This window comes from Manacus candei, unplaced genomic scaffold (assembly GCF_025592945.1).
Source record: "Manacus candei isolate 608988 ecotype Guabito, Panama unplaced genomic scaffold, ASM2559294v1 h1tg000077l, whole genome shotgun sequence".
Lineage (NCBI taxonomy): Eukaryota > Metazoa > Chordata > Aves > Passeriformes > Pipridae > Manacus > Manacus candei.
The window spans coordinates 2,135,217-2,148,322 of NW_026138125.1; the positions used below are offsets into that span (position 1 = coordinate 2,135,217).

General features: G+C 40.9%; 1 protein-coding gene across 12 annotated transcripts in view; it reads left to right on the forward strand.

Annotated features, from left to right (window-relative positions):
* The window catches only part of R3HDM1 (R3H domain containing 1), a 76,952-nt gene that overhangs the window by 55,137 nt on the left and 8,709 nt on the right, over window positions 1-13,106 (forward strand). For 9 of the 12 annotated variants that reach the window (XM_051810249.1, XM_051810250.1, XM_051810254.1 and 6 more), the window contains 7 exons: window positions 445-599; window positions 1,480-1,578; window positions 4,572-4,832; window positions 5,241-5,361; window positions 10,066-10,220; window positions 10,748-10,896; window positions 12,864-12,967. In XM_051810249.1, the coding sequence (XP_051666209.1) occupies window positions 445-599; window positions 1,480-1,578; window positions 4,572-4,832; window positions 5,241-5,361; window positions 10,066-10,220; window positions 10,748-10,896; window positions 12,864-12,967 (1,044 nt within the window). The remainder of the gene's footprint in view (window positions 1-444; window positions 600-1,479; window positions 1,579-4,571; window positions 4,833-5,240; window positions 5,362-10,065; window positions 10,221-10,747; window positions 10,897-12,863; window positions 12,968-13,106) is intronic. The other 3 variants (XM_051810252.1, XM_051810257.1, XM_051810259.1) reach the window with 1 other exon arrangement.

Genomic DNA, 13,106 nt, shown 5'->3' on the forward strand with positions numbered 1-13,106 from the left:
TATATTTTTTTAAAAATATTTGCCTTTAAGCTCTCCTGTGTTCTGATTGGTGTTCATATTGATTAAAGAAAATTAATTTTTAAAAGGTCCTTAAAATAGTATTTTTTTAGTAGGGTTTTTCATTATTACTCCTGTCCTTTTCAATCCACTTGATTAAAACTCAGGTTTCAAGACAAGCAGGATACAGCAAATATTTATGTGTTCACTAAGTAAAGACTGGGGTATCTTTGTTTAGCTTAAATGTTTTGGTTTTTCACTGCATGTAGTCATTACTATTATAAACGTGGTTGTGGGGATTTGGCATAAACCTGTCATATAAAACAGCATGACTTCACTTATTCTTAATAAAATTCTATTATTTCATCCATTTTGTAAATATATTTGTGTGTTTTCTCCAAGCTCGGATGGTGCAACTGGTTGTTTGTTCTCTTCCACCTTTCCCAGGGCAGCCATTCCTGAACCCAGATGGCACTCCAGTTGTGTACAATCCTCCTATGCCTCAGCAGCCTGTTAGGACCCAAGTGCCTGGACCTCCACAACAGCCACCTCTTCCCACCCCGGCTCAGCAACAGCCCCCGGCAAACCCCGTCCTCTCGCAGGTGACGGGGCACATCCCTGGGGTGGGGATGGAAGGGGACCAGGAGCAGGGCTCTGCCTCCACCCCCTGTGTCTGGGCAGGAAAAGGGAAGGTTCTCTTCCTTTCCACAGCAGCTATTTCAGGCACCAAGCTACTACCCATAGTCTCCTGTGATATTATCAGATGATTTTCAAATATTATCTAAAAGTTATTTATAGAACTTAATCTAAACCTTTACCTTTGTTCATTTTCCCTGTTTAAAACTTCTGTTCAGATACCTGTGTATCCTTTTGAGAAAGGCTCATTTGTACTCTTTCTAGATCACAGAAGTGTGTCTGTGGTATTTGCTGTTGTCTTCACAAATCCTTTACTAATTCTCTCATTGCCTTCTCAATGGATGCTGGAGTTGAAGCTGCCTGAAATACTATCAACAAGGATACTCCTTCAAATACCACAATCTAGAGAAAATATTTAAGTGCTGTTGAATAAACGAAAGTAATATGTTTGAATCTGTGGTTAGCAGTAAATTCATTCTGCCTTTAGATGCTTTGAAAGAGCTTGTATTTAAAATGCATGTGCAGTTTTTAATCTATAATGTAAAAAAAAAAATCTCTCTAAAGGAAACAGTAAATGTTAAATAGAAGCAATTTGCTGACATAGCTAATATAATGTATAGCAAATAAATCACATGTATTTTTTCTGGGAGACTGAAATATTCAAAGTTACTTTTAGTTTAATTCTATGCAGTCTAGAGCTTTAAAAAAAAAGTACTATCCATTCTGTTTCTAGTAGAGGAGTGTGTTTCTTTTCTGAAGCATAGTTGCTTCTTCTGTTACAAGAGACTTGTTTTCACTTCTGTTTCTCTGCTGTTAACCTTGTTTGTAAACCTGTTATCTCTGCAGCCTCTGCGGGCTCTGCAGCCTTCCCAGCCTGTCCAGTACTCCGCAGTGTCCTTCCCACCCCCGCTCCTGCCAGCCTCCTCCACACAGCAATACTCTGTGGTACTGCATCTTCTCTTCTCTGCTCCCTGCTTAGGTTAATCTTTAGTGGCTGCTCACCTCGGCTTGGGTGTTTGTGAGGGGGGTGTGGTACCAGGTAGTGACTGGCTTCCCAACCACAGGGATGTGGTACCAGAGATCCCCACGTGTGAACAGTTCAAGTTCAGCAGCAATATCTGTAATTGATATATCTGTAATTGCTGTATCTGTTTATCTCTGTATTTAGAGATATATTATTTCCCTTTATAAAGGAAGTTTTTCAATGCTTTCTTAGCCAGTCAGTACCTTTTTATGTCTCTGGATTAACCCCTTTGCATTGTTTCTTGTTGTGTCTTTGTCTGCTCTTTCTTCTGCTGAACCTTGATACATTTTGAGGGATCAGCTGCCCTGGTTTTTTGAGGTTATCTTTTTGTAGCCTTTTTGCCAGAACTCTGAACACTCCCACTTCACTAGTATCCCTTGTTTAATAAGTAGAAGCTGGAAATAAAATATCTTAGTCTAAAAAAAAAGGGGGTGATAAAAAGAAACCTCACACAAATTGAAACTGAAACTTAATAAAGGAGAGTTGTTATCCAAGGCAGAATCTGAACTAGAGTCCAGGTTAAAAATTACAGCTTCCCAACTCCTCAGACTGCTCTGAAACTCTGTGTACATGTTTGTGTTGGCTTTATGTGGCAAGAATTTGGTAGCAGGCGATGCAGGGGTGGCTTCTGTGAGAAGGGACCAGGAGCTGCCCCCATGTGGGATAGACCCAATTCCTGAAGGACTGCAACCTGTGGGGAGAACCCACATTGAAGACATTAGTGTCCCGTGGGAGGGATCCCACACTAGAGCAGGGGAGGAGTGTGAAGGAGGAGCAGTAGAGACATGGTTGGGAACCAGTCAGAAGCCCCATTCCCCCATCCCTGTGGTACTCAGAGGAGGATGTAGAAGATCTGGAAGTGAAGCTGAGCCTGGGAAGATGCAGGAGGTTTTGGGAAACTGGTTTTAGTTCTAATTTCTCACTTTCCTACTCTATTATTAATTGGCATAAATTAAATGAATCTTCCCCAAGACGGGTCTGTTTTGCCTGTCATGGTAATTGGTGAAGAATCTCCCTCCTTTTCTTGTTTCCTAAGCTTTTCATCTGATTTTCTTCTCCTGTATTGCTGAGGATGAGAGAGAGGAATGATAGAGTGCCTTGGGTGGGCACCAAGGAGCCAGCCAGGGTTAGCTCACTTCAGTGTTGTACAGTAGCTAATTTAGTATGTATTCAGAGCTTTTGTTATTATTGTCAACATGAATCAGAAATGTCTTTAATAGTAAGTACAGATTTAGCTGAATTCAATAGCCTGCATACAGTTAAAACTATTGTAGCCATTAGCAGCACATTAGTAATACAATTCTAAAAGGAATTGCTCTTGATGGAGGGCAATTTGCTAATTTTGTAATAAGCAATGTTGTTTCTGAAGTTACTTTCCAGTTTGAATAGTGTTAAAGCAGAGAAGGAAACTCCTTCCAGGTTTATAATAATTTCAGAGCATTTCACATTCAGGAAATAGATTCAAATACAAAGTGTGCTGGGAGGTTCAAAAATGTATTCCTGCTGATGGTAACTTAAATCACATAGTGAAAAGGATTGATGGTCTTGGGTCATCATCCCCATGGAACAGACCTGTAGCTGGCACCAGGAGAGTCTGCTTTGTCCATGTGTTGGGAATGCCATGTTTCAGTGCTTAATCATGGTTATACCACACATGTCACCAGGACAAACGGAGCAGGTCAGGATTTACTGACATTATTATAGTGTCACAAATCAATGTGTTTTCCTTGGGTTTGTCCTTGGACATATTTAGGATTAATATAAACTCACATTCGGTATCTCCTCTCTAAACTCAGTATTCTGAAAAGCAGAGTGTAAAGTCCAATGTAGAAAAGTGTTATAGCTGTTTTAATAGGCACCATTAAGGAATGAAATGCCACAGTCAGATTATTGATCTAATGAAAATAGGGCTTTTAAGCTCTAAAGGTATTCTAAATTAAGTTTTAGGTGCAAATCTATATTTCCGGTGGTAATTAGGAATATCTTTAGCCTGGAAACAAGAAAAATTCATCATAAATTGTGAATGTAGCTAATCAGTAAAAGATGGAGCTTGCACTTTTTCCTGATTAATTCCTATCTAAGGATGATCTAAGAGAAGATCAAGTGATCTTAAAATAGTTTTAATGCTCCTGCATGTTTGCAGAGTCCACTTTTGAAGTAGGAACAAAATCTTCCTGTTTAGCCTAAAAAGTGCAGTACTAGTTAGTGAGCACTTCTAATTTCCAGGATTTTGCTAACTTGATGCTGAGTTGCTTGTAAAGAATGGGAGCTTGGAGTTACAGTAATGGAAGCTTCAGGTTGCCCAGGACTCCTGCAGTGCTCGGTGGTGTCATCATTTCAGGTGTCAATGACATACAGAGAGAGGGCAACCACTGGGACACAGATTTTGCAGTTGTTACTTGATTTCAGATGAAAAAATAATTAATCTTTGCATGTAGAATAATACCAAGTTAGAAGAATGTGCCTTGTAACTCAGGATTAGAGCCTCATTATCTTAAGCTCTTAAACCCAAAAATTACTTCAGCAATACTAATGCCTTCTGCTATTTTAACTGGGGTTGGATGTTTTCACTCAAGCTTTGGAGTCCAGTCAGAAAATGTTAGTGACACAAATTCTGACTTTATTTTTCACAATTGAGTTCTCACAATAAGTAGGTAGAGGCAGATGTGATCCAAAAGTTGAATGTTTGCTGTGAAGAGTGAAATCTCTGAACATGGATGTTGTCTCCTCCTGTCAGCCCTGGAGATAATTCCCTACTGAGTTCCTTTCCTGTTGTCCCTTGGCTGCTGTTGCTAATGCACAGTAATCTGAGACATTGCTGCCTGAAACTTGCTGAGGCATTTGGCTGTTTTATTCTTTTTTTCTTGAATGTTCACTTGCAAATGGAGCTTTTCCTGTTTCTTCCCCAATCCAGCAAGACAACCTGGGATCCCAGTTCAGCCACCTGAGCCTGTCCCGGCAGCCCCCGGCCGAGGCAGCGGAGCCTCCCAGTGCCCTGTTCCAGTCCACCGTGGTGCTCCAGCCCCCCCAGCAGCCCGGATACATCCTCACTGCTGCTCCACCCCCTCCTCCCTCTGCCCAGCCCGTGTCTGCTCCGGGATACTCGCCATCCAGCCACCCAGTCACCCAGCCCGTGCTCCAGCAGCAGGGATATGTGCAGCAACCTGTGCCACAGGTACAGTGGCTGTTCCATCCTGAAAAACTGATGGTGCTGTTCTGTTCCTGAGCTTCTCACACGGTGTGGGGCTCCCTGTTAAACTGCAGCTCTGTGCATTGAGTCTGGGGTTGGGGTTTTTCTGCCTTATGTGCTTTGAAATGACTGCTTTTAGTTTATTTGAGAAGCAGCAATCACACAGGTTTGCCTAATTACCCATAGCTGGTAAAACTCACGGTCTCCGTGGTTTTCTTGTGTCTCAGAGGTCGCTTTATGGAGACTGGGAGATTGTTCCTTCTACACTGGAAGTAAAAGAAATGGGCTGTTAAAGAGGCGATTTATTATAAGTTTTTCACCTTTTTTATGATGGTGATGGTTTTGCATGTAGATTGTGCCTTCTGTCAGTGATCCCCCCCTGTTGGTTTCCAGATGCCAGCCTGTTACTGTGCCCCTGGCCAGTACCCTCACTCCAGCCCCCAGTACCGGCCCGTGTCCGTGCACTACAACGCGCAGCAGAACCAGCCCCTGGCACAGCCCCCCCAGCAGACAGGTTTGTGGAACTCCTCCTGCGTTTCATTGGAATGCTGTGTGTGGCTTTTCTCCTGGTTTTTCATTTTAAACTTTGCTGTAAAATTTCAAATGAAGTAGGAGTTCAGGTGTGGAATACAAAGTGCAGCTAACCTAAGGTGGCAAAATTTGAGTCGGTTGTGCATGAAACTTGAGATTTAAGCCTTTCCTATGAGTAACTTTGATAGGATTTTACTTTTTTATAAGTTTAGAGCTGAATAATTTAAAAAATGTTTAACTAATTCTTGAGTAAGTTGCAAAGATGAATTAGTACCTTTAAATGATGTAACATGGCAGAGATTGTGCCTTAACTGAAAGCTTTAAACAAAAGATACTAATTTTAGATACTGTGGCATGAACACAGTACTGTGCAGAAGGTACTGGTGATACAATTTTACTTTGTCTTTCTGACCTATGATTAAAGGTATCAGGGTATTGAATGGAATATATAGTGAAACTTAAGGGGTTAGAATTAGTTTTTTTCGAGTTACCTTTCTATGATCACAAGCTGTATTTTCATCTCCTTTCTTTCTTATTGTCTTTTTTCCTTTACCAATTTTAACTGTAGCTACCATTATTCTGATAACCCGTACTTCAAAAGATTGTTATCACTTGATTCCTGAAACAAATTTATTCTCAGTAATATCTTGATGCATGATCAAAACTTTCAGAAGTGATTGGCAATGTTTGGAGGCAGAGATCCTTAAAGATCCTTTTATACTATCTCTTAGTTGAATACATTAGACTTGGTGTCCTCTTGAGTTTCCTTCAGGAAGGATTTTTTTTAATTCCTGCTCCCAACTATCTGTTGCTCTACAGAAGCAGGATGAAAGATCAGCTTTTACAAATACTAACTGGATTTCTTTATAGCTGTTGTATGTAGTAGCCTGTAGAAGGGATGGCTCCTCTTCTGCAGTTCTTCTAGGAAGTGCTCCAATAGTTGTAACACTTTAGTTGTTATTCAGGGTTCAGTTCACAAACTTACACAGGATTATTTCACTCTAGAATTGTCAAGATTTCATGCCCACTTATGGTAGAGTTGTCAGGTTGTTTTAAAATACTGTAGGTACCTGCTTACTGTAAAACAGATCACCACCTTCCAGTCTTTGGAAGTGAAAGTATATTGAGATTTTTTCAAAGGAAAACAAATTACTTGGATTTGCAACTTGTTTTATCCAGTGGTGTTAAAGATGTGTTACCCAACTGTATTACACAACCTGCTTTCCTTCCTCAGAATTTTTAATACCTAGACTACTTAATAGCAAAAAGTCTGAGGCTCAGCTGGGATTACTCCCCACTGGGGACACCCCGTGTGAACAGCACACAAGGGCCCCAGCTCAGAGCTCAGGGTATGTGTAGCTAAACAAGCCAGTCTGAGAGGGGAAGCACGGGGGGAGGAGATGCAAAGGGCTGAGCTGGTTGCTCTTGGGTAAGTCAGTCTCTTTCTCGTATGTTTTTAGCCCTTTACATTTAACTGAACTTCAGTGCCTGTGGGTGAAAAGTGTCAGCAGATCAACTCCCTCTCTCTGTCCTGAAGAAATACAATGAACAAGCTGTGCAGAGAGCGACTTCACTGCTTTGATGTGTGCCTTGTGCTCCTGACATCAGGATATGATGTTGAAGTAGTTAAGGGGTAGTCCAGTCTATAACTATATTCAGTGTTTGGTTATTTGGTGTTCACTGGCACTAATGGGAGACAGGAGGATCTTACCAGCAATGCCATAATTAGTGTTGAACTGAAACTCTCCAAACTGCTGTCCAGCCATTGCTGGTTCTCATTTACTGCATTATAGGCAAATTTGAATCAGCATTCTATGCTGATTCTATGCCATTCCATGGCATGCTTTCTGTTCTGAAAACTGCTCGTGAGATGGTGTATTTGAAAGCTCACTTCTGTAATTTATTTTAAACCATTAATGTTGGTATTAATTTGACATGAAGCTGCACCTGAAGTTGTTGATGCTTATTAGCAGTGGCTGTTTTGGAGCCAAAGGGCAGCACGTTCCTTGGCTCACACAGCAACGTGCCTGGTCAAAAAGGAGAGTTACAGACCTTGTATTACAAAAAAGCTGTGGGGTTTATTCATCTCATAAAGTGGTTACTAACTGTGAAATGGCTTTGCAAACACAAATTCAGATAAAAGGTGACAGCTTCGGAGAGCTTGGCAACTGGAGCCACTTCTGGTCTAATGTTGTGGAGTGGCCTGACTTTGCTGATGAGCTGCTGGATTCGGGGCCGTAACACTGTCTGAGAGGTTTACATTTCTCACAGTGAACCGGTCTCTTTTTCAGCTGCTTCCTGCCTTCCTTTTTAAAGGGGCTTCAGGGGAAACATTTGGGGGGTTCACTTTTAGTAAAAATGCTTTGGTTGCCCAAAAGATGTTGGGAGAAGAAAACTCTTTAAGAAAAAGGCATTTCTGATTGCCATGATCATGCGAGCCCAGTTACTGTGAGACCTGACTACAGGGGGGTTAAAAAATCAGCCTGAACTCCAATTCCTGTAGGAACATCACCTGAACTTCAATTGGCTTGTGCCTCTCAAGGCTCAGGGATAAAACTATTTTAGTTGTAACAGTAGCTGTAGTTGTAACAGTTGTAAGCAAGCTCATGAACTCCCAGCTTGTTAACCAAGTGGTTGTACTGGCTCCTCTGTTCTTGAATAAAGGCTGTTTCTCACTCTGGGTGTGTTTGTCACAAAATGTATATTCTGTAAATAACCTGTTCTTATATTAACAGTTGTTTTTAAGATCATGTAAATATTAAGCAGCATGCCTTTTTTTTTTTTACCTGCAGTTTCAGGGTATTTCTGTGCCATGGGACAAACTGCTCTGGCAGGTGTGAGGTTTGTGCTGAGAGCTGCATTTCTGTCAGCCCATCTCTGCAGAGGTGAAATTGTGAGGCTAAAAATAGAGCATTCTTTGGAATGCTCTGGGGAAGCTCCGTGGCAGTCAATCTGTGTGGTTCCAGTTCTCTCTGCTTGAAAAATTGATCGTGTCTGTCTCTGGAAGTGCCAGAAAAAGCTGAAAAACTACTCCCAGCTCCATGGCAATTTCTGGGACATGAGGGGTTTAGGCTGCAGGTGTATTGATTGGGTCTGTCACACACCACAACTTCCCATTCTCCTGCTTTTAGGGACCATTTTGGAACAAAGCATATTTAAACATTTTGTTTATTACAGATATGAAGGGGATTTTGTGCACAGTTCAAACTTTAGAGTTATTAAAAATTCTAATTACTAATCCTCCTTCAAGCATGCATTGTTCTGAAGTTTTGTCTAGTCCTCTGCAAATATTTATAGTGTTGTGTGTTTCTAGTGAATAGCTGTCTTGGTTTTAACAAACTCAGCCTTCTTCCCTTTAATTTTCTGAAGCAATATTTGATTCTATTAACAGTCTTCTTTTAGTGTTCCTTGTTGCAATTTCTGTAGAGACAGCTGAGGCTGTTAGTGCACAGTGTTCATTGTACCCCGGGTGGGTGTCGTCAGTGAACACTGGTGGGTGTTGTTCACAAAAAGGTGTTTTGTGGGAACTGAATTACTTCCAGAATAGACCATCCCATTCTTTTAACACAGTTTAAAGACAAACCGAGTGAGTTTTTGCAGCTAAATTTGCTTTATTATAGTTCTGTGCCAAGGTAGGGAGCATGGGGAGTGTCAAGGTCAGTAGACTGTGAACGTGTCCAACTCAAACACAGACTCTTCTGGCCGTCAGTGCATCTTGACAAGCCCAGTTTTGTTAGTCTGGAGCGATAACTGGTTTGTCTCAGAAACACTGACAGTGTTTTGCTGACAGGGTAAGTAGTGCACACCTGTATGATAGAACATGACAGCAAGGACTGTGTTCTGCATGTGTTTGCTCATGGGAGCAGTTACCTGTATATGCTTTGTTAAAAAAGAACAAAGTGGGAGCTCAGGTTGGATTTAATAAATGCACAGATTTGGCACTCATGCTTGGGGTGTTTTGGTTTGGGTTTTGGGGGATGGGATTTTTTTAGGCATTTTTCGAAGGGTACAGTTTAAGCAATACTAAACTGTTGTAGAGACACTATAGAGGGGTGATTTTGAAAATCTTTCTTTTTATCCCTAAGATAACTTTGAGTATGGAGGTCTTCCACTGTACATCAGTGTGGCTTCCACCTGGAAGATTTTTCTCAGCTCCCAGTTGGTTTCAGCATCACGGATTGCAGTAGAAATTGCCCCTTTGAAAAAGATTTGCACACACGCCTTACACAAATATTCCTGAAGTCGGATTCAGTTTTGAATCGCAGCCAAGATGTTCTGACCCCTGGGCACCTGAGGCACCAGCTGAACTTGGCACAGCTGGAATTTCAAAACTGATGTGCCTGGAATGGCCTTGTTCGTAATAGACAATGGATTGGGTTGATATTGTCTAGCATGCTTTGTTCAAGTGCTTTGGAGGTGTTAATGCATGTAACTCCAGTGCAAATAAATCCTGCACGCATGTGGGAGCAGCACTGCCAGCAGTATTATAGGATTTCATGCTGAATCCAAGTGAATAAATTATTAATATTATTAATGTTGGCTTCTTTTATATGCATGAGAAGTTCAACTGTTATGAAGTTGCTGGATTTAACAAGCCATTGGAAAATGCTACACATGTTTTCACATAGACAACTGTATATAAAATGTGTTCATTATTTCAAAGTAAGATTTAAATGTATAATTTCAGGTTACCAGATTTTGCCCAACCAGCAGCAAAACTACCAGGGTTTAGTTGGAGTTCAGCAGTCTCAGAATCAAAATCTAGTCAGTGGCCAACACAACAACGTTGGGAATCAAATTCAAGGTGTGATTGTTCCATATCCTTCAGTGCCATCCTATCAGGTGGGTGATGCAATCATGACTTTCCAGTCACTCTGCTGTGTGTTTGAGTGTTTATGTTTCTCTAGAGCTTTGCTTTGTATTATGGCAGAAAGCTGCAAGCAGGGGACAGAAATTAAACACAAACCCACAACTGAAGTGAGAAAAATGTCTGTCACAAGATACAAGTTCTAGTCCTGTTTAAAGCCAAGTGCTGTGTTAGTTGCTGTTAAATTCAGAGGGTGGGGAAGAAAATCTTATAAGATTTCCTTCCCCACTACCCCACTTTCTTTTGCAGAGAAAATCTCTTGTTAATTGATGGAGTCCCTTGGAGCCAAAATTTCCATTTTTGGAGAAGAAGGAGTTTTTTTTTAATAAACCACTGTTATTTCAACCACTATTGTCACTAGTCTTCTGGATTTAGAGAATTCCAGAAGTTCTTTCAGTTTCTGGGTTTGTGGTTTTTTAAATTCTTGTATCAGCTAGGATGGTCAGGAGGCAGAAAGGAACCTTGTCTGCAGGAGAAGATCTGAGTGTGTTTCCCATTGCAGGTTTCGGTGCCTCAAGGTTCCCAAGCAGTGCCCCAGCAGACATATCAGCAGCCTGTCATAATTCCCAGTCAGTCCAATCAAGGATTGCCCACCACAGGAATGCCAGTTTACTACAGTGTCATTCCATCAGGTCAACAGAATAATTTAAGGTGAGTTGAACTGATACCAGATTTCTCAATAACCAGGTTTAAAGGCTTTGTAGCACTGCCAGGATCTGCTTTTAGTCCTGCAGATATCAAAACGTGTTTTAAAGGCAGACTTAGACACTGTCTGTTGATTTTTGCTCTTATGCAATTAACTGAAACAACCAGTAGTGCTGTAATTGTGACAGACTTGCAGGACTGGAAAACATTGTCTCTGTATTACTTTCAGCAATACTTCACTGCAGTTCCACCTCTTGAATTTTCTGCACTCCTTCTCTTCCCCCTGAAGCCCCTCATGCTCAGCAGCGATGCCTTTTGCAGTAATATTTGACTGTCCATATTCACTGGGTTAGTCAAGGACACTGCTTTAATAATGTGTAGAGAAAAAAGAATTTGAATCCCAGAATGAAACAAGTATAGAAACTTTTTCCTATGCTTGGCTTTTGTTTGACAAATAACCTTTTTTCTTTTTTTTTTACCTCCACGTACAGCCCTCCCTGCATATCCTTGTTTGTTCCCAACACAGTCTGAGTGTTTGAGAACAGACAGGCATGGACCTAAAAAAATTAATTAGGCTTTGTGCTTGTTACAAATTTTTCTTTCTCTAGTTTTTTGAACTTAGAAATGTGCAGCATTTAAAAATACCTGGCAGCTTTTAAACAAGCAGCAGCAGTGTGGAGCTTGTTTCATCTTTTTGTGAGTGCAGAGACTTCAGTAGTATTTGTGTCATTGCCTCATGCCTTCAGCTACTGAAATCTGAATTCTCTTTCCTTCTATCTGAAGGGTTTTAATCCTTTTCTGTAGTTCTGTTTGAGGTTCAGTGAAGTCACAGGTAGGCATAATCCTAGACTTTTTTGAAGTAAGTTTTGTTGCTTGATCTTTTGTGTCAGTTAGAATGTCCCTCTCTTTTGAACAGGGAAACATTTATTAGGAATTCAGAGCAGACAAGCAACTAATGACAGCATCCTGCTTTCCTCAGAAGAGTTCTGCTGCAGCACTGACAAGGAAAGCAGGATGCTGTTCTGCTAGAGCTGAAAGTGCCAAACCTACAGGCCACTACTGAAAAATAGGATCAATAAGCAGATGAGAAGCTGTGTTAGTTTTCAGTGGGTTTTGTCTGCTTTAATGGAAGGGCATCCTTAAATTAATATTATATAGTTGAACTGTGGGACAAAGGATGGGACAAACTTGTGAAAATGGAGGTAAAAATGGTAAGTCCAAGAGGATTAAACCTACTTTTTTCCCAGAATTTGAAGGAATTTTTTTTTCTCAGGAAGTTTATCTGTTAGTACAGGATTCTATAGGCACCATTCTGACTGTAGGCCACAAACCTGATGTTCTGGCTGAGCAGTTTGTGGTATGATAGAATCTCACTATGTCTGTTAATTACCTGTTTTTCGTGATTACCCTGAAAAAACTCGTGACATAAATAAACTGTTAAAGTTATCCCTGTTATCCCTGTCCTACATGTTACAAACAGCTGAATGGTTGTTTATCCCTTTGAGTCATCTTCTTTTTCCCACACCCTGTTCAGAAAAGCCATGGAAAGACAATCCCTTCTCTGGGCTGTGTGGATTGGTTGCTGGTCAGCTGCCTCAGCTCTGTGGGGCCATCCTGCAGCTGGGAGACTGCATCCCAAATTCTGGTTAACTGAGGAAAAAGTTGTCTTTTTATTATTCTTCTCCATGTCTTTTGGCTGATCTAGTGCTATGGACACAAAAATAGTGTATCAAAACAGGTGAATTAGTACAGCTTCTCAGTGTAGGCAGGGCATGTGTTTTTCCCAAGGAGCAGGTGTGAAACTTCAGTCTTCTGAAGAATGAACAGATTCGGGGGTAGGTGGAAATATTGATTTAAAATTAACAAATCTCAGTGACTTGCAGTACGTGGAGACAGCAGATGCAGCAGTCGTGATTAAATAAATGAGTGGGGCATAAATGCCTGTTAGTCATGTTCTTTTTTTATTATTACAGTTCATCAGTAGGATATTTGCAGCCTCCTGGATCGGAGCAGATACAGTTTCCTAGAACAACATCACCGTGCAACTCCCAGCAGCTCCAAGGACAGCAGTGTGCAGGTTGGGGGAATAAAGCTTAAAACAATGTCTGTTATTACTGTGCTGTGTGATTAGATATTTGCTATTTAGGGTTTGATTTACAATTAACTGCTCTATTCTGTTGCCTCCTTTCCTCCATATCTGAATTTATTTTCCATTT